Source organism: Dromiciops gliroides, chromosome 3, assembly GCF_019393635.1.
Source record: "Dromiciops gliroides isolate mDroGli1 chromosome 3, mDroGli1.pri, whole genome shotgun sequence".
NCBI classification, from domain to species: Eukaryota; Metazoa; Chordata; class Mammalia; order Microbiotheria; family Microbiotheriidae; genus Dromiciops; species Dromiciops gliroides.
Window position 1 is genome coordinate 618,730,044 of NC_057863.1, and position 24,223 is coordinate 618,754,266.

General features: G+C 44.9%; 1 protein-coding gene across 1 annotated transcript; it reads right to left on the bottom strand.

The window, feature by feature from the left end:
- Positions 1 to 18,550: 18,550 nt before the first annotated feature.
- Positions 18,551 to 23,600, bottom strand: LOC122748157 (steroid receptor associated and regulated protein). The gene is given in 3 exon segments (XM_043993849.1): positions 18,551 to 18,846; positions 18,849 to 18,950; positions 23,555 to 23,600. Coding segments are annotated over 3 exon segments (444 nt in total).
- Positions 23,601 to 24,223: the final 623 nt, after the last annotated feature.

Below are 24,223 nucleotides of genomic sequence, written 5' to 3' on the forward strand. Positions count from 1 at the left end.
CCGATGCTAATCAAAACAATTTGGATTGGGTTGTTTTTTTCCCCTAATAAAAAAATCTAATCGGAACAGTTTTAAATTGAAAAGGGAAGAGGAAGGAGAAAATGACCTGAACTTGGAATCCTGAAGACCTGGGCTTAAATAGTCTGTGACTCTTACCAACTATGTGACCAAGAGTGAGTCAACTTAACTCCTCTGGGCACGAGGCACCCTTCTAAGTGGAGGAGTTCCCACACCAAGGGAAATCACAGGTCCTTGAAGTATCAGTGTATATGCACTATAGGAACCACTAATAAAACCCATGACCCTCTTGCCCCTAGGGATTAGGGCTTTCATGGGACCCTCAGGCCCTTCGGTTATCTGGTCCTTTGTTGGAGAGAGTGAGGGTTCAGCCTTCCTCTCTGCAGAACGGTGAGTGGGGTCGAAGACTGTGAGTCTTGTGGCTAAAGGGGAGGTAGGGGAAGTGCTGCACTATGAGTCACTTCATGTCTACAGGACAGGTGCCAGAGGGCTCAGACTTCAATCCTGGCGTTAGCTCCCCTGGGCAGAGCCCTGTGGTCTGGCTTGGTGGCCCATGAAAAAGGACCTCCCACCTCTGGAAGTTGGGTAAACACTTGATTGATGATTGACTTGGTGAGGGTGTGGGGAGGAAGAGGGAGGGATCCTTTATTTATAAAGAAGTAGGAGCAGCAATCATAGTTCTAAGCCAGCGCTCACTGCTCTACCCAGCTTGCTCACAGCTCAATGGTCCACCCCCTCCCTGACTCCAGAGTCCATTGGCACAGGGAGCTGGGCACCAGTTTCTCTGGATTCCAGCCTCTAGGTCTCAGGCAGCTGGGGGCACTGCCCCTCTCCCTCCCCCATTGTCTGGGGAGGCCGGGGAGGGGTTATTTCCAGCCTCACTGACTCATTCATTCCCCTGGCTATTTGCAGCGCAGTCCACTCAGCTGCCCGGTGTGGGGGGATGGGAGAGCAGAAGGAGGGGTTCCAGGGTCTACTCCCACACAGCTTTCCCCTCTCCAGGTCACCTTATTGCTCTCTCCTCAAGGTTTCTGTAGGGAGGCATGGTGAAGGAATGGGAATTGGGAGGGGAAAATGGTGATACTTCATTTGGGGGACACAATGGAACCTGGGGCACCCATAAGAGCACAGAGTGTCAGAAGATCTGTCCTCTGAGGCTATCAACCTCTTCCCCCCCCCTCAGGATGAGGTCCATCCGTATGTATCCCACCTCCAGGGGGGACACAGAAACTAGTTCTGTCCCTCCTCACCCCAGAATCCCATTCTGGGCCCGTCACACTTATCTCAAACCCCGCTCAGGGACATCGGAAGGAACTGGGAGGGGATGGGATGGGGAACCTTGACTATGTATCAGAGAGACTTAGGTCTCCTTTCCTTCTCTCCTCTCCTCTCCTTATCTCTCCTGACCTTCCTTCCAGACTCTCTCATTCTTTCCCTCTTCTTCCTGTCCCCCTCTCCCTCTCCTATCCTTACTCTCCCATCTCTCTCTCTTTCTCTCTCTCTCCCCCTCCCCCTCTGTCTCTCTGTCTCTCACTCTGTGTCTCTGTGTCTCCCATTATCTCTCTCTCTCTCTCTCTCTCTCCTGCCAAGGTCACCTCTCTGGCTCTGGCTGCCAGCTGGAGAGACCGGATGGCAGCTTTTCAACAGCTCCACCCAGCTGGACTCTGAGAAGGCCTAGGGCTCTTTGTCTCCCTAGTCCCCTCCCCCTCCATATCCACCTCCTAGCCGAATGTAGAAGTGGCCCTCCTCCAGAGTCATGCCTGTCTCACACCTCTCCAAAGGAGGACCCATTGGGAGTCCTGGATCAGTTCTGGATCAGTTCTCCCCCACCCCTTCCTGTACCAGAGAACACGATTCTCCGTTTCTCATCTCCCTGCCTTTGCCTTGGCTGTCCCTGATGCCTGAATTGCTGTGCTCCTCTCACCTCTGTTTAGTTTCTCTGGCTTTCTTCAAGCTTCAGCTTGGAGCCCACCTTCTTCAGGAGACCTTTCCCTATCCCCCAGTTCCTAGTTCCCTCCCCTTTCCCATTACTTTCATCTATTTTGCACATTTCTTCTACATACCCATCCCCCATAGGATAGGGCAGGAAAGACAGGGACCATGCTTTTTGCTTTTCTCTGTTTCTCCAGTTTCCAGCACACAGTAGGTGCTTAATAAATGTTTGTTCACTGGCTGATGTTCCTTCCAGTGGTGCAGATTGCAACCCACCCATGCCTACCCTTCCTGGGTGATTTTTGTCCATGTCCTTCCACAAGTCCATCACAGGGGGTCCAACCAACATGCTAAATCCCCTGCTTGACTTCCCCCATCATCACAAACACACCAGCAGAACATATGGGCAGTCCATTGGTTATATTACTCCTGCCACATACCCAGCCCAGCCTTTTTAAAGCATACATTTCTCTGATAACATTCTTTTTCTTTTTCTTTTTTTTTTGCGGGGCAATGAGGGCTAAGTGACTTGCCCAGAGTCACACAGCTAATAATTGTCAAGTGTCTGAGGCCAGATTTGAACTCAGGTCCTCCTGAATCCAGGGCTGGTGCTTTATCCACTGCACCACCTAGCTGCCCGCTCTGATAACATTCTTGACTCCTGTTTTTCTACAAAGTTCCTTGTTCATTATGTGTTGCAGCCTACTCACACCCACCTCATGTTTCTTCATTGCCCTATGAACAACTAGCAACACTCATGTGTAGCCAACAGCTACATTAATACAATATTTGTATTTAAAAAAAACTTACTTTTGTTTCTGAGAGGCATTTGGAATCAGGAAAGAGCTTTGAAATTTTTCTAAGGCAATCCAACTTCTCTCCTCTTCTTATCTGATTTTGGCCCAAACTCATTGTCCATTTGTACCATCTGTCCAAGATATACACATATCATTCAAGAGATTCTGAGTAATTCTGGCTGTGGCCACATGAAACTTGGATGGAAGGAGGCTCTTGGAGGTGGTATTTTGCTCTACCAATTCAAAGGCTCTTGAAGAACCAACAAACATTGAACACAGTGGAATGTTATGTTCTTTTGTTTGTTTTTTTGTTTGTTTTTTTTGTTTTGCGGGGCAATGGGGGTTAAGTGGCTTGCCCAGGGTCACACAGCTAGTAAGTGTCAAGTGTCTGAAGCCAGATTTAAACTCAGGTACTCCTGAATCCAGGGCCGGTGCTTTAACCACTGCGCCACCTAGCTGCCCCCTGAATGTTGTGTTCTTAACAACTTTTAGTAATTGTGTAATGCTTCAGATGTGTCCAGCTAAGGACTATCCCTAACAAAAACTGGCCTTTTTACTAGCAGTGCTATTACCAAGGATGTGCTTGATGCTTACATAAATGGTCCTCATTAAAATTTTATCAAATCGGTGGGAAAATAGGCACAAAGGGCAATAATTGTGTCTGTTCTCATGGTCACTTTTGGGGAGGAGTTTTCATGTTGTTTGTTGTTGTTCGTTGTTTGTTATGCCCAACACTTCATGACTCCATTTGGGGTTTTCTTGGCAGAGATCCTGAAGTGGTTTGGAGTCTCCAGCTCATTTTACAGATGAGGAAACTGAGGCAAATAGGGTGAAGTGATTTGCCCAAGGTCACACAGCTAGAAAGTATCTGAATCTGGATTTGAACTCAGGTTTTCCCACTCCAAGCCTGGCACTCTATCACCACCTAGAGATGTTTTACATACCTGTGGTTGTGGTGGTTAGTTGTTGTTTTTCCTTCATTCTCGAAGAGGACCATGACATTGGGAGGTGATGTCATTACTTACAGTGAATTGGATTAAATGAGAGAGGACTGTGCAAAGTCATCAGCCTTACTCTCTCCTCCAGAGCCCTCTGAGTCCAGTGGCAAGATATACATCAGGACAACTGGAGATGGCTCCAGATGTTTAAGGAAATTGGGGTTAAGTAACTTGCCTAGGGTCATAGCTAGTAAGCGTCTGAGGTGAGATTTGAATTTATGAAAATGAGTCTTCCTGATCCCAAGCCCAGTGCTCTATGCATTATGGAACCGCCTAATTGCCCAAATATTAAAGTGTGTGTGCGCACGCGCGTATGTGTATGTGTGTGTGTGTGTGTGTGTGTGTGTGTGTGTGTGTGTTGAATGTATACACCCCAAATGATTTAATTTGGGTGGTCTTATTAGTTCTTTGTAAAAACGTCTCTACCTCTTCATTCTCTGCAACAGATGTTGGCTTATAAAACACAGTTACTCCCATGGTGCTGTGGTCCTTCTCCCTCAGACTGTTGCCAGGGAGATTTGGTGGGTCTGAGAGTGTCTGTCACTGGTATATATTACACAGAGCTCCCCAAGTCTTTGGAACTTCCCCCGACAGGTGATAATGAAGAGAAGGCAAGAGAGAGGATAGAGTGGCCATTGCCTTTGTAACAGCATTGGGAGCTGAGACCTCCCAACATGGCAGAGGGTGTGTAGAGGTAGGGAGAGAGAGCTGAGGAAAAAGATTCAAATTGATCAGCAGCTGTGATGACCAGTGGTATGACCCAGATCCAGTTCACAGCACCTCTCTTACCTCTTGCTTTCCTGGATTTGGGGGAAGCCATCTATTTTCCTACCTGACCCATTCATTTCCCATTTCTTCTCTTGATGGGAGAATGGGAAGGAAGGGGAAGAGGGTCAAGGCCATTTACTGGAGCCACTGGGAGTATGTGCACATCTTCCTTTAAACACTATTTAAAGTTTCATTTCAAAGTGTATGGTCATTTACGATACTTAAGTGTGAGGACAGTGAGGGCAGCTAGGTGGTGCAGTGGATAGAGCACCTGCCTTAGAGTCAGGAGGACCTGAATTCAAATTTGACCTCAGCTGTTTACTAGATGTGTGATCCTAGGTAAATCACTTAACCCTATTTGTCTCAGTTTCTTCGTCCATAAAATGTGCGAGAGAAGGAAATGTCAAACCAGTCCAGTATCTTTGCCAAGAAAACCACAAGTGGGGTCAGGAGAATTGGACACAACTGAAAGGACTCAACAAAAGTATCAGGAATAAGATTGAGAAAGAGGAAATTAACTCAAAAGGGAAAGTAGATTTTTCTCTTCTCAGGCAGACATAGTGGTGGATAGCCAATCAGAGAGAACATTTTTGCCAGTATTAGTAATCTCTGTGGTATTCATACCCCAAACTGCTTGTGAACTCAAAAGAGAGATTTAACAAGGAAGCCAGTAGCCATGAGAGGTCTGTTTGTTCAGGTAACCACCCAAGCAGGCAACTCCCAATTAACACTCCACCTGGCCACAGTGATATTTTGGCAAATACTTATGCAATGAAAGATGACCAAATATAACCCAAATTGATGGGCTGGGGTTGCCTTTGGGGTCATGACAAAATCAACCCCACCCACTGCCTTTCCAAGAAGAGCCCATGAGCCATCCCCAAATCTAGTTGGGTCTTCCTCTTGACTCCTGGTTTCATTTATAACAATGAGAACATCGGCATTGATATGATTCAGTTCCTCTGGAAGAAGGTAAAAGTCATTGGATTAGGGTATCCCACTTATAGGACTAATAGCCTAGTAAAGTTGACAAATGACCCCAAAACTGTGAGTCTGCACCCTCTGCTCTACCTTTCCCTGCTGCTCTACCACCATCACTAGAGGAGTAAAAGAGGCTGGCACTGGACCAAGGGCCACTTTGTAATTGTCTCTGTTTCCTGGATGCCGTGACCAAGGACTGTATCATCAGGAGTGGGACCCCTAGGACACGAGCCTCTCTGTACTTATAGAGGCTGGTCTAGGAGCAGACTCAGTCTGTGGTTTTTCTGACATGCCAAAACTTGTGCTCTGCTGGAGTATCCTTTAAGAACCCAGGGTCACATTCATGTTGCCTTGAGGCATCAGATCAGAAGTTTGCAGAGGGAAATAAAAATAATGACATTTAAATAGTGCTTTAAACTTTGCCAAGCACTCTATGGACGTTTCGTATGATCTTCACAATAATACTGGGACCAGCATTATAACCTCCACCTTACAGGTGAGGAAACTGAGGCACAGAGATGTGAAGCGACTTACCTGGGTCCACACAACCACTAAGTATCAGAAGCAGGATCTGAAATAAGCCCAGCACACTATCCATTATTCTATGCTGTATCTTGAAAGGGATATCTAAATGCCTGATCAGAAAATAAAGCGAGCCAGTCATGTAACGAGAACAAAGGATAATGGATGTATAGCTCAAGTGAATACCATTGTTAAGAATAAAATATTTTAAAAGCCTAGAGAAAGGCTTTAGTCAGTCAGCTAGTGTTCATTAAGCCCTACTATGTGCCAGGCGCCATGCTAAGCCCCAGGGATACAAAGAAAGGCAAAAGACAATCCCTGCTCCTAGTCTAATGGGGAGACAAAACTCAAACAATTATGGACAAAAAACTTATGGCATAAATTGGAGATAATCAACAGAGGGAAGGCACTGGCACTAAGGGGGATCAAGAAACTGTTTACTGTAGATGGTGGAATTTTAGCTGGCACTTGAAGGGAGCTGGGTGGATGCCCTGTGGAGGGTCTGCGGGAGAACAGAGAAGAATCCCAGAGGATGGGTTGGCACAGATGGTTTGCCAGTACCTTGGATGGAAGGAGTACCCACTTGGATGAGGTGAAATTCCAACATGGCTCTTCCAAATGAGGCTGTGTGATTTCAAATCATGGGATGCCAGGCTTGCTGGAGCATCAATATGGCAAAGGGTCCAATGAGAAGCAGAAAAACCCACTGAGTGTGTAAGCAGACGGCATTATAGTCCCTAACACTGATTTATCCTTGAGAAATATCATAAAAGAGACATTCCAGAGCAGAAAAGAAAGTCATCCAATGGACAATTGTTAAAGAGTTTACTATGGGGGACAACTAGGTGGTACAATGGATAAGGCACCGGCTCTGGATTCGGGAGGACCTGAGTTCAAGTCCAGCCTCAGACACTTGACACTTACTAGCTGTGTGACCCTGAGCAAGTCACTTAACCCTCATTGTCCTGAAAAAAAAAAAAGAGGGGCAGCTAGGTGGCACAGTGGATAGAGCACCGGCTCTGGATTCGGGAGGATCTGAGTTCAAGTCCAGCCTCAGACACTTAACACTTACTAGCTGTGTGACTCTGGGCAAGTCACTTAACTCCAATTGCCTCACACACACACACACACACACAAAGAGCTTACTATGTACTAAACACCCTACTAAGCACTGGGCATACAAAGAAAGGGAAATACAGCCCCTGCCTTCAAGAAGTTCATACCCAGGGGCAACTAGGTGGCGCAGTGGATAGAGCACCGGCCCTGGATTCAGGAGGACCTGAGTTCAAATCCGGCCTCAGACACTTGACACTTACTAGCTGTGTGACCCTAGGCAAGTCACTTAACCCCCATTGCCCTGCAAAAAAAGAAAAACAAAAAGAACTATACTGAAGAAATTCATACCCTAATGGGGGAGCCACCGTGTAAATAACTAGGTATATACAAGATACGTTCAGAATACATGGAATGGAAAGAGGAGTATTTTGGAAAGCAAGGGAAAGTCCTAGTTCTCACTGGCACCCACAAAATATAAAAAGAACCGGTTGAGGGCCCTCAATGTGTCATGTATCCTATAAATTCTCCCAAGGATCCCCTTGGGAGAATTTATAGGATGCTAAAAGGCCTGAATGGGGAAGCCATATAGTGGCTAGAGTGCTTGGCAGGGAGTCAGGAAGACCTAAGTTCAAATGCAGCCTCAGACACTTATCAGCTGGGTGACTCTAGCCAAGTCACTTCATCCTGTTTGCCTCAGTTTCCTCATCTGAAAATTGAGCTGGAGAAGGAACTAGCCAACCACTCCAGAATCTCAACCAAGAAAATCCCAAATAGGGTGATGAAGAGTCAGGAACAACTGAACAACAAGCAGAAAGGCCTGGATGGAACAAGAAAACACAGGCTTGTTATAATAGTAACTCACATTTACAGAGGGCTTTTAGGTTTGTGAGCGATCTTCACAACAACCCTGGGAGGGAGGTGTTATTTTACAGATGAGGAGACTGAGGCTCAAAGAGGTTCTGCTGTGTCATGCAGCTGGTAAGATTCAGAGGCAGAATATGAACCCAAGCCATCCTAACTACGGACTTTGGCCGTTCCCCACTTCCAGCCTGGTGATGGAGCGACACCTAGTGGTGATGGGGGGCACACAGGCCCGTCCCGCAGCCAGCCAATTTCTCTCCCTCCTCTTTCACTAACCTGCTACACAGAAAGACTCACAGAATCTGGAAAGTCCCTGGAAGGGACTTTCAGGTTCATCTGGTCTGACTCCCTCGTTTTTCACAGGAAGAAAAAAGACATCTAGAGTTAAATGAGTCCACCCGCTCTAATCACCCAGATACTAAAAGGCAGGAGAAGCAGAGAGGTACTGTGATGCAGGTGATAAGGCTAGCCTTAAAGTGAGGAAGAACTGGATTTGAATCCTTCCTTGCAAAGCAAGTCAACAAGCATTTATTAAGCTCCTACTGGGGCAGTTAGGTGGCACCATAGTACACAGAGTGATGGGTCTGGAGTCAGGAAGACTCATCTTCCTAAGTTCAAATCCAGCCTCAGACACTAGGTGTGTGACCCTGGGCAAGTCACTTAACACTGTTTGCCTCAGTTTCCTCATCTGTAAAATGAGCTGGAGATGGAAATGGAAAACTACTCCAATATCTTTGCCAAGAAAACTCCAAATGGGGTCAGGGAGAATGGGACACGACTGAAAAATGACTAAATAGCAACAACACGGACAAGGCACCAATTCTAAGTGCTGAAGATACAAAGAAAGGCAAACAGACTCCCTCCTTCAAGTAGCTTCCAGCCTAATAGGAGAGAGAACATGCAAACAGCTCTGTATAAACAAGATATGGACAGGATAGATTGGGAATGAAAGGCACCGGCATTAAGGGGGATCAGAAAAGGCTTTCTGTAGAAGGCTCCTTTATCCCCATTTCAGGTGGAATGGCCCTTCTCTTTGCCAAGGTCAAGGTCAACCCTTCTAATAACTGTAGCCTTGATCCCACCCCTTCCCATTTCCTGCAGCAGATAGCTGTCATTGTCTTCTCTTTCTCTCTGTAGTCTTTAATCCCTCCCTATATACTGGGTCCTTTCTTGATGCTTTATGGTGGTTATTGTCCTTCATTCTCAGAGAGGAATTTGACACCACTATGTTGGAGTCAAGGTACAGCATATCTGACTGTGGCTGATCAGACCGATACAAGTTCAGAGCACTCTACCACTGGTTGGGCACAAATACCCCACATGAACATTTGGAGTGGACATGGCTCTAAATTCATACGTCTCACTTTTATTTTTGAGCTACTTCAATTCTGCTTTGCTCATAGAGCACGGAACCTTCTCTGATGTGTCCACACCATGCTGGACCATCCTGTACCAGTGTCTCCCGTGTCATGCAATCAATTCCAAAGTTCTTTTTTTGTGAGGCAATTGGGGTTAAGTGACTTGCCCGGGGTCACACAGCTAGTGTCAAGTGTCTGAGGTCGGATTTGAACTCAGGTCTTCCTGAATCCAGGGCCAGTGCTCTGTCCACTGTGCCACCTAGCTGCCCAATTCCAAAGTTCTTAAGAGAGACCTTGAGAGTGAACTAGTGTCACTTCTTCTGACCCCTGTGCGAGCACTTCCTTTGTGTGACTTTTCCACAAAATAGTTTTTAGGCAAACATTTAGTACGTTTGTCATTTAAACAATGTGGCCAGCCCATAGGAGTTGCACTCTCTGCAATAGAGTTTAAATGCTTGGCAGTTCAGCTCAAGAAAGGACTTCACTGTCTGGTATCTTATCCTGCCAGGTGATCTTCAGAATCTTTCCAAGACAATTCAAATAGAAGCAATTCAGTTTCCTGGCATGGTGCTAGTAGACTGTCTAGGTTTCAACAGTGAGATCAGCACAATGGCTCTGTAGACCTTCAGTCTGGTAGTCAATCTAATAACTCTTCTCTCCCCCACTTTGCTTTGGAGCCTCCTAAATGCTGAGCTAGCTCTGGAAATGTATGTGTCAACCTCATTATTAATGTGTACATCCCTGCAAAGTATACTGCCAGGGTAAGTGAACTTATCTACAGTATTCAAAACATCTCCATTTACTGTAACTGATGGTTCCATGTATAGATGATGTGTCTCTGGCCGATAGAGCATCTATGTTTTCTTGGTGTTAATTGTTAGGCCAACATTATCACAAGCAGCAGAGAATTGATCCATATTTGGTGGCATCTCAACTTCAGAGGTTGCATTGTTTTTGTTTTTTGTTTTTTTGTGGGGCAATGAGGGTTAAGTGACTTGCCCAGGGTCACACAGCTAGTAAGTGGTTAAGTGTCTGAGGCCCGATTTGAACTCAGGTCCTCCTGAATCCAGGGCCGGTGCTCTATCCACTGCGCCACCTAGCTGCCCCTCAAAGGTTGCATTGTGCACAATCATCTGTGAACAAAAAGTCATATACCAACTCTCCCTCCAGTTTTAGTCTAAGCCTTTTCAAATTAAATGATTCACTATCAGTCCAGTAGCTGACATTGATGCCATTTTTGTCCTCATTAAAGGCATCCAAAAATATTGCTGAAAACATCATGCTAAAAAGCATGGGAGCAAGCACACAGCCCTGCTTCAGTTCACTGGTGAGTGGGAAAGTGTGAGAGCATCCTCCATTATTCAGAGCCTGTGCAAGCATGCCATCATGAAATTGATGTACAATATCGATGAACTTCCCTCAGCAAATTTTGCCATGATCTTCTACAAGCCCTCATGACTCCTAGTATCAAAGACCTTGGTCAAATCAACAAATGTTATATACAGACCTCTGTTCTGCTCCTGCCATTTCTCCAGGAGTTGTCAGGCAGCAAACACTATATCAACCATTCTGAAGCCCATTCTGAAGCCACACTGGCTCTCAGGCAGATGATCACTTTCCAGGTGAAAAATTAGCCTTTCAAAGAGGACTCTGGCAAGAATCTTGACACAATGACTAACAGAGAGACCCCTCTGAGAGACAACCTATTTCCTTTACCTTTATAGAGATGGATGATGGAGGAATCCTTAAAGTCCTGGGAGATAACCTCCTCTTGTCATATAACCCAGAAGATTTCAATCTGCTTTTATAAGATCAGTGGACCCCTGCCTTGTAAATCTCAGCTGGAATAGAATCAGCACCAGGTGCTTTGCCGCAAGAGAGGAGCCCAATGGCATTCAAAACCTCTCCTTTAGTTGGAAATTTGTCTAGAGAGGGTTTGACTTCAACCTGAGGTAAACAGTCAATGATTTCGGCATTGATTGATGGTGGTCTGTTGAGAACACTATGGAAGTGTTCATTCCATCTCTCTAGGATCATGTCCTCATCACTAATTAATGTGGCTCCAGCAGCACTGAGTAGCTGAGATGATCCATAGGTCTTTGGCCCATAACTAGCATCCAGGGCATCATAAAAGTGCTTTAGGTTGTTTATTAGTGTAAAATTGAATTGTATTTGTCTTCTTACTGAACCAAGAATCCTGTATCTCCCTAAGCTTCGCTTGCATTTTGCTTTTGATGGAGTTAAATGCTGCCTTTTTAGAGAGGGATGAACTATCCTGCTGATAAGCCCTGAGGATTTCTCGTTTTTCTTTTAGTAGTTTCTGAATTTCGCCATCATTTTCATCAAACCTATCTTGATGTTTTCAAGTGTTCTGGCCCAGATGAGGAAAAGCAGTGCTGTACACCACTCTCTGAAAGCTGTCACTTGTTTTCTGCTCTACTGCTGCCAACCATGTGTTGGCTCAGCTTCCCTCCAAGTTAGCAATGAACTGTTTAAGCTTGAAGAAATACTCTAATCTGTTGATATTAAGTCTTCTGGTAGTTGCCTTGCCTTGGGGCCTCAAATTTTGTTGAATGAGATTATTTAGCTTGAAGAGGCTAAGTTTATGATCAGACTAGCACTCTGCACCACACATTGCCTTTGTCACTCTCACATCCTGTCTGCCTCTTCTCCTTACAATGAAATCGTCTATTACATGCCAGTGTTTGCTGCGAGGGTGCACCCAAGAAGTTTTATTCCATTTAAGTAAACAGAAGATAGTGTTGGTGATGAGAAGGTCTTGAGACACACAAGTCTTCAGTAGTAAGTAAGTGACCATTGATGTTTCTGTTTCTGACTCCATTCTTCCCAAGAACACACTGCTATGTCTGGTAATCTGAGCCTAGTCTAGCATTAAAGTCACCCAGAATTCTGATGATGGGGGTCTCCAGGTCTTCATAAAATTTTTCTTTAACCTCATCAGGGTTTGTCATGGTGGTAGCATAGGTACTGGGAGAAAATGGGATTTGGCTGATACTCAAAGGCTCACCTGGAGATTAATCTAAACTGATTGAATTAAGTGAGAGTGATTGACTTTGCTGATTAGCCTACTTCAAGTTAATTAGAATGTAACCACACCTGGCCAGCCCTTAAGAAAGCGTTGTTCTCAGAAGCTAAGGACTTTGAACTCAACTTGAGACCACCTTCAAGTCTTCAGTGAACCAATGGATTTGGATGACGCCTACCAATCAGTTCGAAGCCTCTGCTTCAGACCTATAAAAAGCTTCCACACTCAGTTTGAGAGGAGTTCATGGTTGAAGCAGGCTCATGGTGGAGGACTCAAGGAAGAACCAGACCAGGCTGGCACTTCAGGCTAAACAGGCCTTTTCTTAACTTTCTGAACTCCACGTGTTCTCTTTTTTCTAATATCTAGTATGCCTTAATAAATGCTTACTGCCCAAAGACTGGTGCTAAAGCTTCTCATTTAAGGTGACCACACATTAGATTTTTTAGACATCACAATTAGATATTTTTGTTTGTTTGGTGGGGCAATGAGGGCTAAGTGACTTGCCCAGGGTCACACAGCTAATAAGTGTCAAGTGTCTGAGGCCAGATTTGAACTTGGGTCCTCCTGAATCCAGGGCTGGTGCTTTATCCACTGTGCCACCTAGCTGCCCCACAATTAGATTGTAAACATCACAGTACTGCTGATGTTGGTGTGGTGCTTTCCTGCAAGAAGTAATCACATTGTCATGAGCCTGTCATTCACTCCTTTTGGTAAGTATACAAGCTTGACTAGATTAGTTTTGATTGCAAAACCTACTCGAGCTTCACAATGTTCTCCTTCACTGTGGCCAATCCAGAAAAACGTGCATCTGACTCCAGCTTCAGTAAGCTGACCTTCATCCATCAGCCTTGTTTCACTCAGGGCTGCTATTTGGATGCAATACCTGTGAGAGAACTCACTCTCACAATAAGAGCTGTTTGCCTTTCAGGCCGATTGGATTTTGGTGTTGTCTATAAGTGTGTACAAGTTCCATGCACCAATGGCTAGTGAAATCATCTTTGCAGAAATTTTTGTACATTTTTTTTGTGTTTCAACCACATGGTAGGATCCCTGCCTGCTACAGTAATCAGGCCAGGGTTGAGTGAAGCAGGTAATTTTTTTTTAAGCAGGTAATTTTTAGGGCACTTTTTCTAGCCCCTTCCTCACACCAGGAAGTGAGCAGTTTGGTCTTTCCAAAAGGCTGCTCAGACACCCAGGGGGCTGCCGAATTCCATTGCTGCTTCAGTCCAGCGAGGAGATGACCCTATGGCCTGAGCCACCTGTGTGCAGCATGGTGACTATAGCTCCCAGTGTATCTGCACCTGCTGCTTCATCACTTGCCTGTCACCACAGGACTTTGAGGTAGGTAAAAATGGTCAAATGGTGTGGGTGGTGCCTTTTGACTTGAGCATAAATTGGATTTAAGTGAAGCAGAGTTGTTCCAAGTCATCAGCCTTACTCTCTCTTCCTGAGTCATCAAAGTCCAGGGGCAAAACAAAGGTGAAGACAATTTGGGGGGGGGGGCAGGGCAATGAGGGTTAAGTGACTTACCCAGGGTCACACAGCTAGTTAAGTGTCAAGTGTCTGAGACTGGATTTGAACTCGGGTCCTCCTGAATCCAAGGCCAGTGCTTTATCCACCGCACCACCTAGCTGCCCCAAAGGTGAAGACAATTGCAGTGGGTGACCTTGGCATCTTCAATTGCTCTAAGTGCTCCACAGCACCTGCTTCAGCAGCCTTTGTGGCCACTGGAACAAATGGTTCTCATCTGCCCATCCCACCAGGGAAGTCTTTATGTGCTTAGGGTGGACACCAAAGGTGGATGAGCAGCCCTCATACCAGAGGTGTTCCATGTGGCTCTGTCTTGAGCCCTCTTTGCTTCTCTAGCTATATTCTCTCATATGATGATCTCATCATCTCCCATGGGTTTAATTATCTCAACACAGATGTCTCTTCATCTGCCACCAGCTGCTTTGCTTGAAGCTCATCACCAAGAAACTCTTCATTCTCCATCCCCTCTTCCGAGGATAAGTTCATCACCAGGAAATCGTATCATCATGGCGATTGCTTCAGCTCCTCAGTACCCTCAGTTGCTTCTGCCCCTCTGATTGGAGGACTGGAGAGTAGAACAGAAAATTCTTCCCATAGCCTTCCTCTTCAGAGGACTCAACATCTCTCCATTTGCCACCAGCTGTCCTCCACCTGATGTGGGATGGAATTTGGGGTCAAATTGATTGTGAGTCATCCCAAAAGAATTACAAGACTCAGTGACTCAGTTTCCCAGGTTTTATTACAATACTGTGAGTGATCACAGGGAGAGAACCAGAATAGTGAAAAGTTATCTCTCCAATAGTGAAAGAAAAGACAGTTATATTTATAGTATAGATAAATTGATTATCAGCCTAATTATAATAATCTCCACCTTGGGGAGGTACAGGGGAGGGCCTGTCCTTCTCATTATAATATTCTCCACCTTGGGGTGTTTCAGGGGAGGGCTTATCCTAATTTGGAGTTCCTGGGGTCCTAAGCCAACCCCTGAGGCGGGTACCTTTTTCAGTGGAGGTTGGTTTGGGGGGTTTACACGTCATAAGGTGAATCTGGGGACATATTTGGCCTTTTCTGCGCATGTCTCTTTCTGATTCCCCTGGCTAGTTTCAAAATATCTCCATTTTTCATTAGAATTTCTATAACCAAGGCAGTTAGGTGGCACAGTGGATAGAGAACTTGCCCTGGAGCCAGGAGGACCTGAGTTCAAATCCAACCTCAGACACTTAATACTTACTAGCTGTGTGACCCTGGGCAAGTCACTTAACACCAATTGCCTCACACCAAAAAAAGAAAAAAAGAATTTCTATAAACTTGTCTTTTCCCTTATTGTTCTTTGACCTGACCTGTTTTTGTCAGTTATGGATGCTGATCACTGTGGGTACAAGAACCTAGCATTTTGACTTGTAAGTTATCCATTAACTGGGGTCTGACTCCCTTTTAGAGCTAATATCTGAATTAGAGCTTGGATTTTAGGTTTTTCTATTAACCCTTTTTTCACCTCCTACATCACACCATCATCATCTTACCCCTATGCCAGCTACCAGCCTCCTCACCTGGATCCTTTCAGCTTCTTTTGTGTGTTTTCTTCCCCAGTAGGGAAGAGACTATCTCTTTGGGGGGGGGGGGTCGGGGCAATGAGGGTTAAGTGACTTGCCCAAGGTCACACAGCTGGTAAGTGTCAAGTGTCTGAGGCCCCATTTGAACTCAGGTCCTCCTGAATCCAGGACTGGTGTTTTATCCACTGCACCACCTAGCTGCCCCAACTATCTCTTTTTTAAAATGTGTATCCCCATTGCTTAGTACAGCTAGGTGGCTTGGTGGCTAGAATGCCAGGCCTGAAGTCAGGAAGACCTGAGTCAAATCTTTCCAAGTTCAAATCTGGCCTCTGAAACTCCCTAGCTGTGTGACCCTGGGCAAGTTCTAGCATCACCTTTTGCAAGTGGCCTTTTGGGGTCCCCACAGCCACCCTCCACCCCACCCCAAATCCCAGCACTCCTCTCAAAATTTACCTTCCATGTCCTCTCTACACTTCTTGTAGTTATCCACTAAAAGGCTATTTTATAGAGAACTCATTAAGAAGCAGTTAAAGGGGGCAGCTAGGTGGCACAGTGGATAGAGCACCGGCCCTGGATTCAGGAGTACCTGAGTTCAAATCCGGCCTCAGACACTTAACAATTACTAGCTCTGTGACCCTGGGCAAGTCACTTAAGCCCAATTGCCTCACTAAAAAAAAGAAGCAGTTAAAAGACACTCTCAAGGTCTCTCTGAAGAACTTTGGAATTGATTCTGTGACATGGGAGACGCAGACACAGACGCCCTGCATGGCGATGCCCTCAATCAGAGAAGGCCCCGTGCTCTATGAACAAAGCAGAATTGCTGTAGCTCAAAAGGAACGTGAGGGGGCAGCTAGATGGCGCAGTGGATAAAGCACTGACCCTGGATTCGGAAGGACCGGAGTTCAAATCCAGCCTCAGACACGTGACACTTGCTAGCTGTGTGATCCTGGGCAAGTCACTTAACCCCAATTGCCTCACTAAAAAAAAAAAAAAAGACCGTGAGATATGCAAATTTAGGAAACCCTCCCCAAATGTTCACAAGGACTATCTGTTCCCTGCCTATGGTAAAGCCTTCCAAGCTCGCATTGGTCTGATCAGCCAGAGTTGGACACAATGCACCTCGACTCCACCATGATGTCATTTTGGTCATTTTGGACAACAACCGATGTGTATGCCTACCATTTCTCCGAAGTCCTCTAAGGACAGTGACTGTTTCCTTCTTTTCTTTGTATCCTGAGCACTTAGCATAGTGCCTGACACACATTGAGCATAATAACAATTCTTGCTAACTGACTGCTGTTGCAGCTCCCATTAAATTATAAATCGGTCTTAGGGACAAGGGTTGTTTCATTTGTGTCTTTGCATATCCAGCATCCAGCATATAGTGATCAATTAGCAAACATGTATTGAGGAGGCCATTGATAAGACAGGAATCCCCACGTACTCCAAAATAGTGGAAGCAGCGTTTGTGTGATAGCAGAGAACTAGAAACCAAGTAGCAGCCTGTGGATTGGGAAATGGCTAAATAAATTGTGGGATGTGAATGCGATAGAATGTAACCGTGCTATAAGAAATGATGTGGGGGCAGCTAGGTGGTGCAGTGGGTAAAGCACCAGCCTTGGATTCAGGAGTACCTCGGTTCAAATCCAGCCTCAGACACTTGACACTTACTAGCTGTGTGACCCTGGGCAAGTCACTTAACCCCATTGCCCCGAAAAAAAAAAAAAAAAAAAAAAAAAAAAGAAATGATGTGTCAAACAGGAAGGCTAAGCTGTTCTGAGTGATGTGTTCATTCAAACTGACTACAAAAGATTTATGAAGGAAAATGCTATCCATCTCCAGAGAAAGAACTGATATATAGGAATATGTATTTTATGGTTAAACACACACACACATAGATGATATACATATAGATATATAGACATAAACAGATATACATATATGTCTCTGTGTATATGTCTGTGTCTATATGTGTGTATATAATGTGTATATGTATATATGCATATACATACATACATACACACATTCGTAACTCAAAATGTAATAAAAAAATTTAAATTGAATTTCGAAAAAAAAAATGATGTGTGTCATGCACAATCAATATCCTATTACTTGCCTTTTCAAGGGGTGGGGGAGGGGAAGTAATGGAGAGAATTTGGAACTCTAAATTTTTAAAAATAAATGTTAAGGGGCAGCTAGGTGGCGCAGTGGATAAAACACCGACCCTGGATTCAGGAGTACCTGAGTTCAAATCCGACCTCAGACATTTGATGCTTACTAGCTGTGTGACCCTGGGCAAGTCACTTAACCCCCATTGCCCCGCAAAAAAATAATAATAAATAAATAAAATGTTAAAAAAATTTTTCCTATGTAATTGGGAAAAATTTCATCACATAAAAAAAAGTGTGTGATGAATACAGAGAAGCATGGAAAGACTTACATGGATTGGTATAGAACAAAGTAAAGAGTCAAGAAAACAACTGATACACGATGATTACAATGGTGTAAATGGAGAGACCCCCACCCCCAATCATAAAACAAATCAAAGTGACTTTGGAAATTACAAAGAACAATCACAGCGCCCAAGAGAAGCTGGCACAAGACACTCCCACCCCCTCCCTTTTCAGAGGTGAGGGGCTATATCAGTGTGGAACATTGCATACAGTTTTCTGAATGTTAATGCATTAATTGATTTGGCTTTTTCCCCTCTCTTTTTCCTTAAAAAATATTCTTCATTAGGGCAGCTAGGTGGCACAGCGGATAAAGCACCAACCCTGGATTCAGGAGGACCTGAGTTCAAATTTGACCTCAGACACTTGACACTTACTAGCTGTATGACCCTGAGTCACTTAACCCTCATTGCCCTGCCCCCAAAAAATCTTCATTATATGGGATAGACAGGGGGAGGAATACTGAGAGAAATTTAGACAATGTAAAAATAAAAGATAACAAAAATTTATTTTAAAAAACAAATGCTTTTTAACAGATACTGTATTTGCTTTCTAGACTGTAAGCCCCTTGAGGGTTTCCCTTTTTATAGTTGTCTCCTTAGTGTCAAGTCCAGGGCCATGCATACAGTAGGCACTCAATAAATGTGTGTTGACTTGAACTGAATTGCCATACCCCAACTTTAATCCTCTTGCCCATAGATGCAAGAACAGAATGCTTTCAGGGAGCCCTTGACTGTGTCCCAAGCCCTTGTGGGCAAGAAGGACTTGGAAGACATTGCTTTGGACTTGGGCTGCCTGACTAGACAAGGAGCCAGGACCTGGGTACCCTTGCTCAGCTGTTTGCCCAGCTCTGTCACAACTTCTCCACATTGGGAGATCTCCTGAGGAGGCCTCTGCAGGTCCCAGCAGAACAGGATGTAGGTTTCCATGTGAGGGGACAAGGGTCCCAAGTGGGGTCTTTGGGGAGTAGAGGGCATGGCCCAGGCCAAGCGAGAGGCTTCCCACTGGCATAGTCAATGAGGAAGATTGGATGGGCCCTGCTTTTGGTGTTCCAGCTCCAGGCCAGCTCCCCATCACCATCTGGGGAGGGAGGAAACCAAACATGGGTGGTTAGAATTAGCTAAAGGAATACCAGATTTGATTACATAATCACAGCATCACAGGATTTAAAGTGGGCTGGGTCATCTTGGCAATTCCTGGGGTCAGGCCCAAATTAGAACTGGGATGAATGAATTCAGCCCCTTCTTTTTATAGATGAGTAAACTAAGATCATATTGGTGGTAAGTGGCAGCATTGAATTTGGGTCCTCTAAGTAGAAATCTTGTGCTCTTTCCTCTATTCTTGCTGAGCACCTACTGTGGGGCTGTGCCAGGTACAGATAATTAAGTCACAATCCCTGGCCCTGAGAAGTTTGTGTCCAACACAGGAGACAAGATGAAGGCATAAATAGCTATCATGGCAGTAGTAGATGACATCAAGGAGAGCTTCCTGGAAGAGGAGGACTGTAAGCTGAGCCTTGAAGAATGGATTGGAAAAAAAAAGAAAAAAAAAAGAATGGATCGGACATGAAGAGAGACAGCATTTCAGGCAAAGGGCATGAGCACATGTGGGAAGGGAAGGTGGAAGAGAAGGGAAGGGAGTAAGCATTTATATAGTGCCTACTATGTTCCAGGCAGTGCACCAAGTACTTTTTATAAATATTATCTCATTTGATCCTCACAACAATCCTATGGACTCAGACACTTGACACTAGCTGTGTGACCGTGAGCAAGTCACTTAACCCTCATTGCCCCTCAAAAAACAAACAAACAAACAAAACCAAAAAAACCAATCCTGGTAGGTAGGTGCTATGATTGATTATCCACATCTTACAGCTGAAGAAACTGAGGCAGACAGAAGAGAAGTGACTTCCCCAGGGCCCTCACAGCTAGTAAGTGTCTGAGGCCATATTTGAACTTGAGTCTTTATGATTCCAGACCCAGGGCTCTTTCCAAAATGAGAAAACATTTGAGGAACAGTGAATAAATCAGGCTGACTGTAGTAGAAGTTTCAGGGAGAAGGATAGTAGGAAATATGGCCAAAACTTGATTGTGAGGGACCTTGAATATCAAATTAAAGAGTTCAAACATTTAGAAGAAAATGGGGGGGTGGGGCAGATAGATGGTGCAGTGGATAGAGCACCGGCCCTGGAGTCAGGAGTACCTGAGTTCAAATCCAGCCTCAGACACTTAACACTTACTAGCTGTGTGACCCTGGGCAAGTCACTTAACCCCAATTGCCTCACTAAAAAAAAAAAAAAGAAGAAGAAAATGGGGAGCCACTGAAGATTTTTGAGCAGGGAGGTGACTAGATCAAAGCTGAGTTTTATAAAGATTAATCTGAAAAACTGAAAGGGAGAAGAGACTGGAGGTCAGGAGTTCAGTTAGGAGAATATTGTAATAGGTGAGACATGAATAATGGTAATAATGAGAGTCTGTGTTTCTTTAAAACTCTAAGGTTTGCAAAGGGCTTTAATCATGACCCAAGAAATATAGGTAGTGAACATATTATTATCCCTTTTTTACTGGTGAAAAAAACTGAGATGTACTTCAAAGATACAAGATTGGAGAAGCAAGTCCAGATAGCAGATAGTGTGAAAAAGATGTGGGGGTTTCAGTGGACTACAAGCTCCATGAGTATGGCCAAGAAAATGGATGTCACCTCAGGCTGCACGAAGTGGGGCCTCACTTCCAGGAGTTGGGAGGTGATACACCCATTGCATGCTGCAATGGTCAGACCACATCTGGAGCATCATTCTGGGTACCACTGTAGGAAGGACGTATAAAAGCTGGAGAGCAACCAGAGGAATGCAAGGCAAAGGCCGAATGACTACCAGTCATTACAGGAGTTATTCTTGTTCATTTTGGGTGGGGCCAAAAGACCTCTGAGCTCTGAGAACTCTGAGATTAGAGGAGGCTAAAGCCCAGAAAGAGGGACTGAGTTGCCTGTGGTCACACAGCTAATAAGTGGAACAGCTGAGATTAGTCAGGTCTCCTGACTCCAAGCCCAATGAGAAGTGATGCGGTCCTAAGCTAATATGGAGAGGCAGCCCAGTGGTGCAGTGGATAGAGCACAGGACCTGGAACAGGAAGACCTGAGGTCAGATCTGCTGCCAGATACTCAGGTGACTTAGCCTCTGTCCACCTCAGTTTTCTGATCTATAAAATAGGGATGAGAATAGCCTCCACAGCCCAGGGTGCTTGTGTGGATCAAATGAGATGATATTTATAAAGCACTATAGGCATGCTTGCTATTTTATTATTATTATTATTATTTACAGGAGACCAGAGGAAGGATTCAGAGACTGCAGAAAAGAAGAAACAATTAAACAGTAGGGATTTAAATCACATGGGGGGAACTTCCCCATCAGGAGGGGCACCCAAGACCTTGGAACATCCTAGCGAGAGAAGACGTAGGAAATCGCTTTATCTGAAGCCTCTTTAAAATAAGAGCAAAACTTTCTCAGTCAATGATACTAGCCAGTCTGCTTTCAAGGCAAGTTAGAATCCCTGAAACAATCTGGTACAGAAATAGAAAAAGAGAATGAGGGAGGATTTTTTTTCCTGATCAGAGCTGCCTGCCTTCTGTCTCCCCAAACTCAAATTATCCTCCTCTGTCATGCCCCAAGATGCTTGGCTCCCTATGGCCACCACAGGCAACAGTGTGAAAGAGGGGAGACGAAGCTATAAGCAGTAACCTAAGCTCTCTCTCTCTCTCTGTTCCCTCCTGCCCCACTGCAGTCTGCATCCCCATCCTAGTCCCCCATCAGGCTTTAACTACCTCCCTTCTCCCCTACCTTGCCTAGGCAGCTACTATGTGCCTGCCCCATAGGTAGCATAGATAGGATTCTTGGTGGGTGGATAAGTGAAAGGGTGGGAGGGAAGAGCTGGAGGTTTGAGCTATACACATAGTCCTGGCCCTGCCAAATAGCTATAGTGACCTAGACAGAGATACTCACCTATTTGGGTCTCACTCTCCCCATCTGTCTAAGAAGAGGGTTGGACTCCATCAGTGTTTGCCAACCTGAGGACTGTGGACCCTTAGGAAGCTGCAGAGTCATCACAAGGAGTCCCAGAGCCCACAAGCACACCAAGCTATGACCTTGGGCTAGATGTGTCATTTCTCTGAGCCTCTGTTTCCTCAGCTGTAAAATGGTGATAATATTAGCACTTAACCTAGGGCTTACAGATAATAGAGCAAGATGGCAGAGACCTTAAGCATCATCTATTCCAATCACCTCGTTTTAGCAACAAGGAAACCGAAGGTTTGGGGTTTTTGTTTGTTTGTTTGTTTTAGTGAGGCAATTGGGGTTAAGTGACTTGCCCAGGGTCACACAGCTAGTAAGTGTTAAGTGTCTGAGGCTGGATTTGAACTCAGGTATTCCTGACTCCAGGGCCGGTGCTCTATCCACTGTGCCACCTAGCTGCCACTGAAACCGAAGGTTTTTTAATTGGTGGATACTTACAGTAGAAAGATGATCTTATGGGGGTTTTCAATGGCTTGGGGGGATTTGTTTTTCTGTTCCTTCCCTGACCCACAACAGCTACAGAAAAAGATGTCAGCCTGCAATAGTAAAGGGGGCTTCCTTCTCCTTGAGGAGTTTTCATCCCAAATAAATCCTAAGCTAGTTCTGATCTCTATCCCTCCAATGCCCAAAGAAGAGACCCTCCTTTCCTGGCAGAGGTAAGGAATTATGGGTGTGAAATGCTGCATATAATGTCAGACTTGAGTGGTTTAGTTTAACTGACCTATTTTAACTGTTTTCTCTCTTTTTAAAAACCTTTGTCATAAAGGATGTTTTTTGTGCAAGAGAGTAGGGGAGGGATATATTGTGAAATGAAAGTGATATGAAAACCTTAGATTCCAATAAAAATTTAAAATAAAAGGGATAAGGAGCAGCTAGGTGGCACAGTGGATAAAGCACTGGTCCTGGATTCAGGAAGATCTGAGTTTAAATCCAGCCTCAGACACTTGACACTTACTAGCTGTGTGACCCTGGGCAAGTCACTTAACCCCCATTGCCTGCAAAAAAATAAAATAAAATAAAATAAAATAAAATAAAAAGGATAAAAGGTTAGTGACCACAGGGCCCAGTGGATAGAGTGCTGGACCTAGAGTCAGGAAAACTGGAGTTTGAATTCAACCTCAGATACTTACTAGCTGTATAACCCTGGGCAAGTCCCTCTATCTGCCTCAATTATCCTCATCTGTCAAATGGATATCATAATAGCACCTCCTCCTCCCCAGGACTAATGTGAGGATCAAAGGAGATACTTGTAAAGTGCTTAGCACAATGTCTCCCACAGAATATGAACTTAATGAATGTTTCCTTCTTTCATCACAGAAGTTTAAGACTTAGACCACTGGCCATTCAAGGACACATTCAAGCCCAGGAAAATTAAGTGCCTGCCTAAGGATACACAGATAGCAGGTGGAACAGCTGGGATTCCTTTCAGCTCTGGCGTTCTGGGGTTTTCTATTGGCTCAACTACCTGACAAGCTTAGCATAAGGACGAGCAGAGGTGATTGATGTCCCCAGCCCTTATCTGGACTCATTGCAAGTATAAACTCCTCTACAAATATAAGGAGAGATTATTTACCAGGAACCTTCTACCTGTCCTTCCAAATCCCTCCTTCCAACTTACACCTCCTGGGCAGCCTTCCAAGGGGATCGTCATGCTGCCAGCTCATTCCTAAGGACAGAGAGAAGGCAGGGATGGAACAGGGAGCAGGACAAGGACAACTTTGTCTGGAAAAAAACCATGGCTGACCTCCTTCTTATTCCTAATAACTGGGAATTATGGGATCACAGGATGTGACTGTTGGAAAGGACCACATTAACCATCTAGTCCAACACATAGGACACAAAGGATTTCCTACTCTCACACATTTGAGAATAGTGTAAGAAACGTTATCAAAACCTTTGTTAAAAATCTAGGTAATCGGGGCAGCTAGGTGGCACAGTGGATAGAGCACCGGCCCTGGATTCAGGAGGACCTGAGTTCAAATCCGACCTCAGACACTTAACACTTACTAGCTGTGTGACCCTGGGCAAGTCACTTAACCCCCATTGCCTCACTCAAAAAAATTAAAATTAAAATTAAAAAATCTAGGTAATCTATGTCTCCAGCATTCCCCTCATCTACTAATTTACTAGCTGTGTGACCCTGGGCAAGTCACTTAACCCTCATTGCCCCACCAAAGGAAAAAAAATGGAAACAAGATTAGTCAGGCATCCTCGGTTCTTAACGAAGTCATGCTGGCTCTTTGTAATCACTGCTTCCCTTTCCAGATGTTCACTAACCATCTCTTTA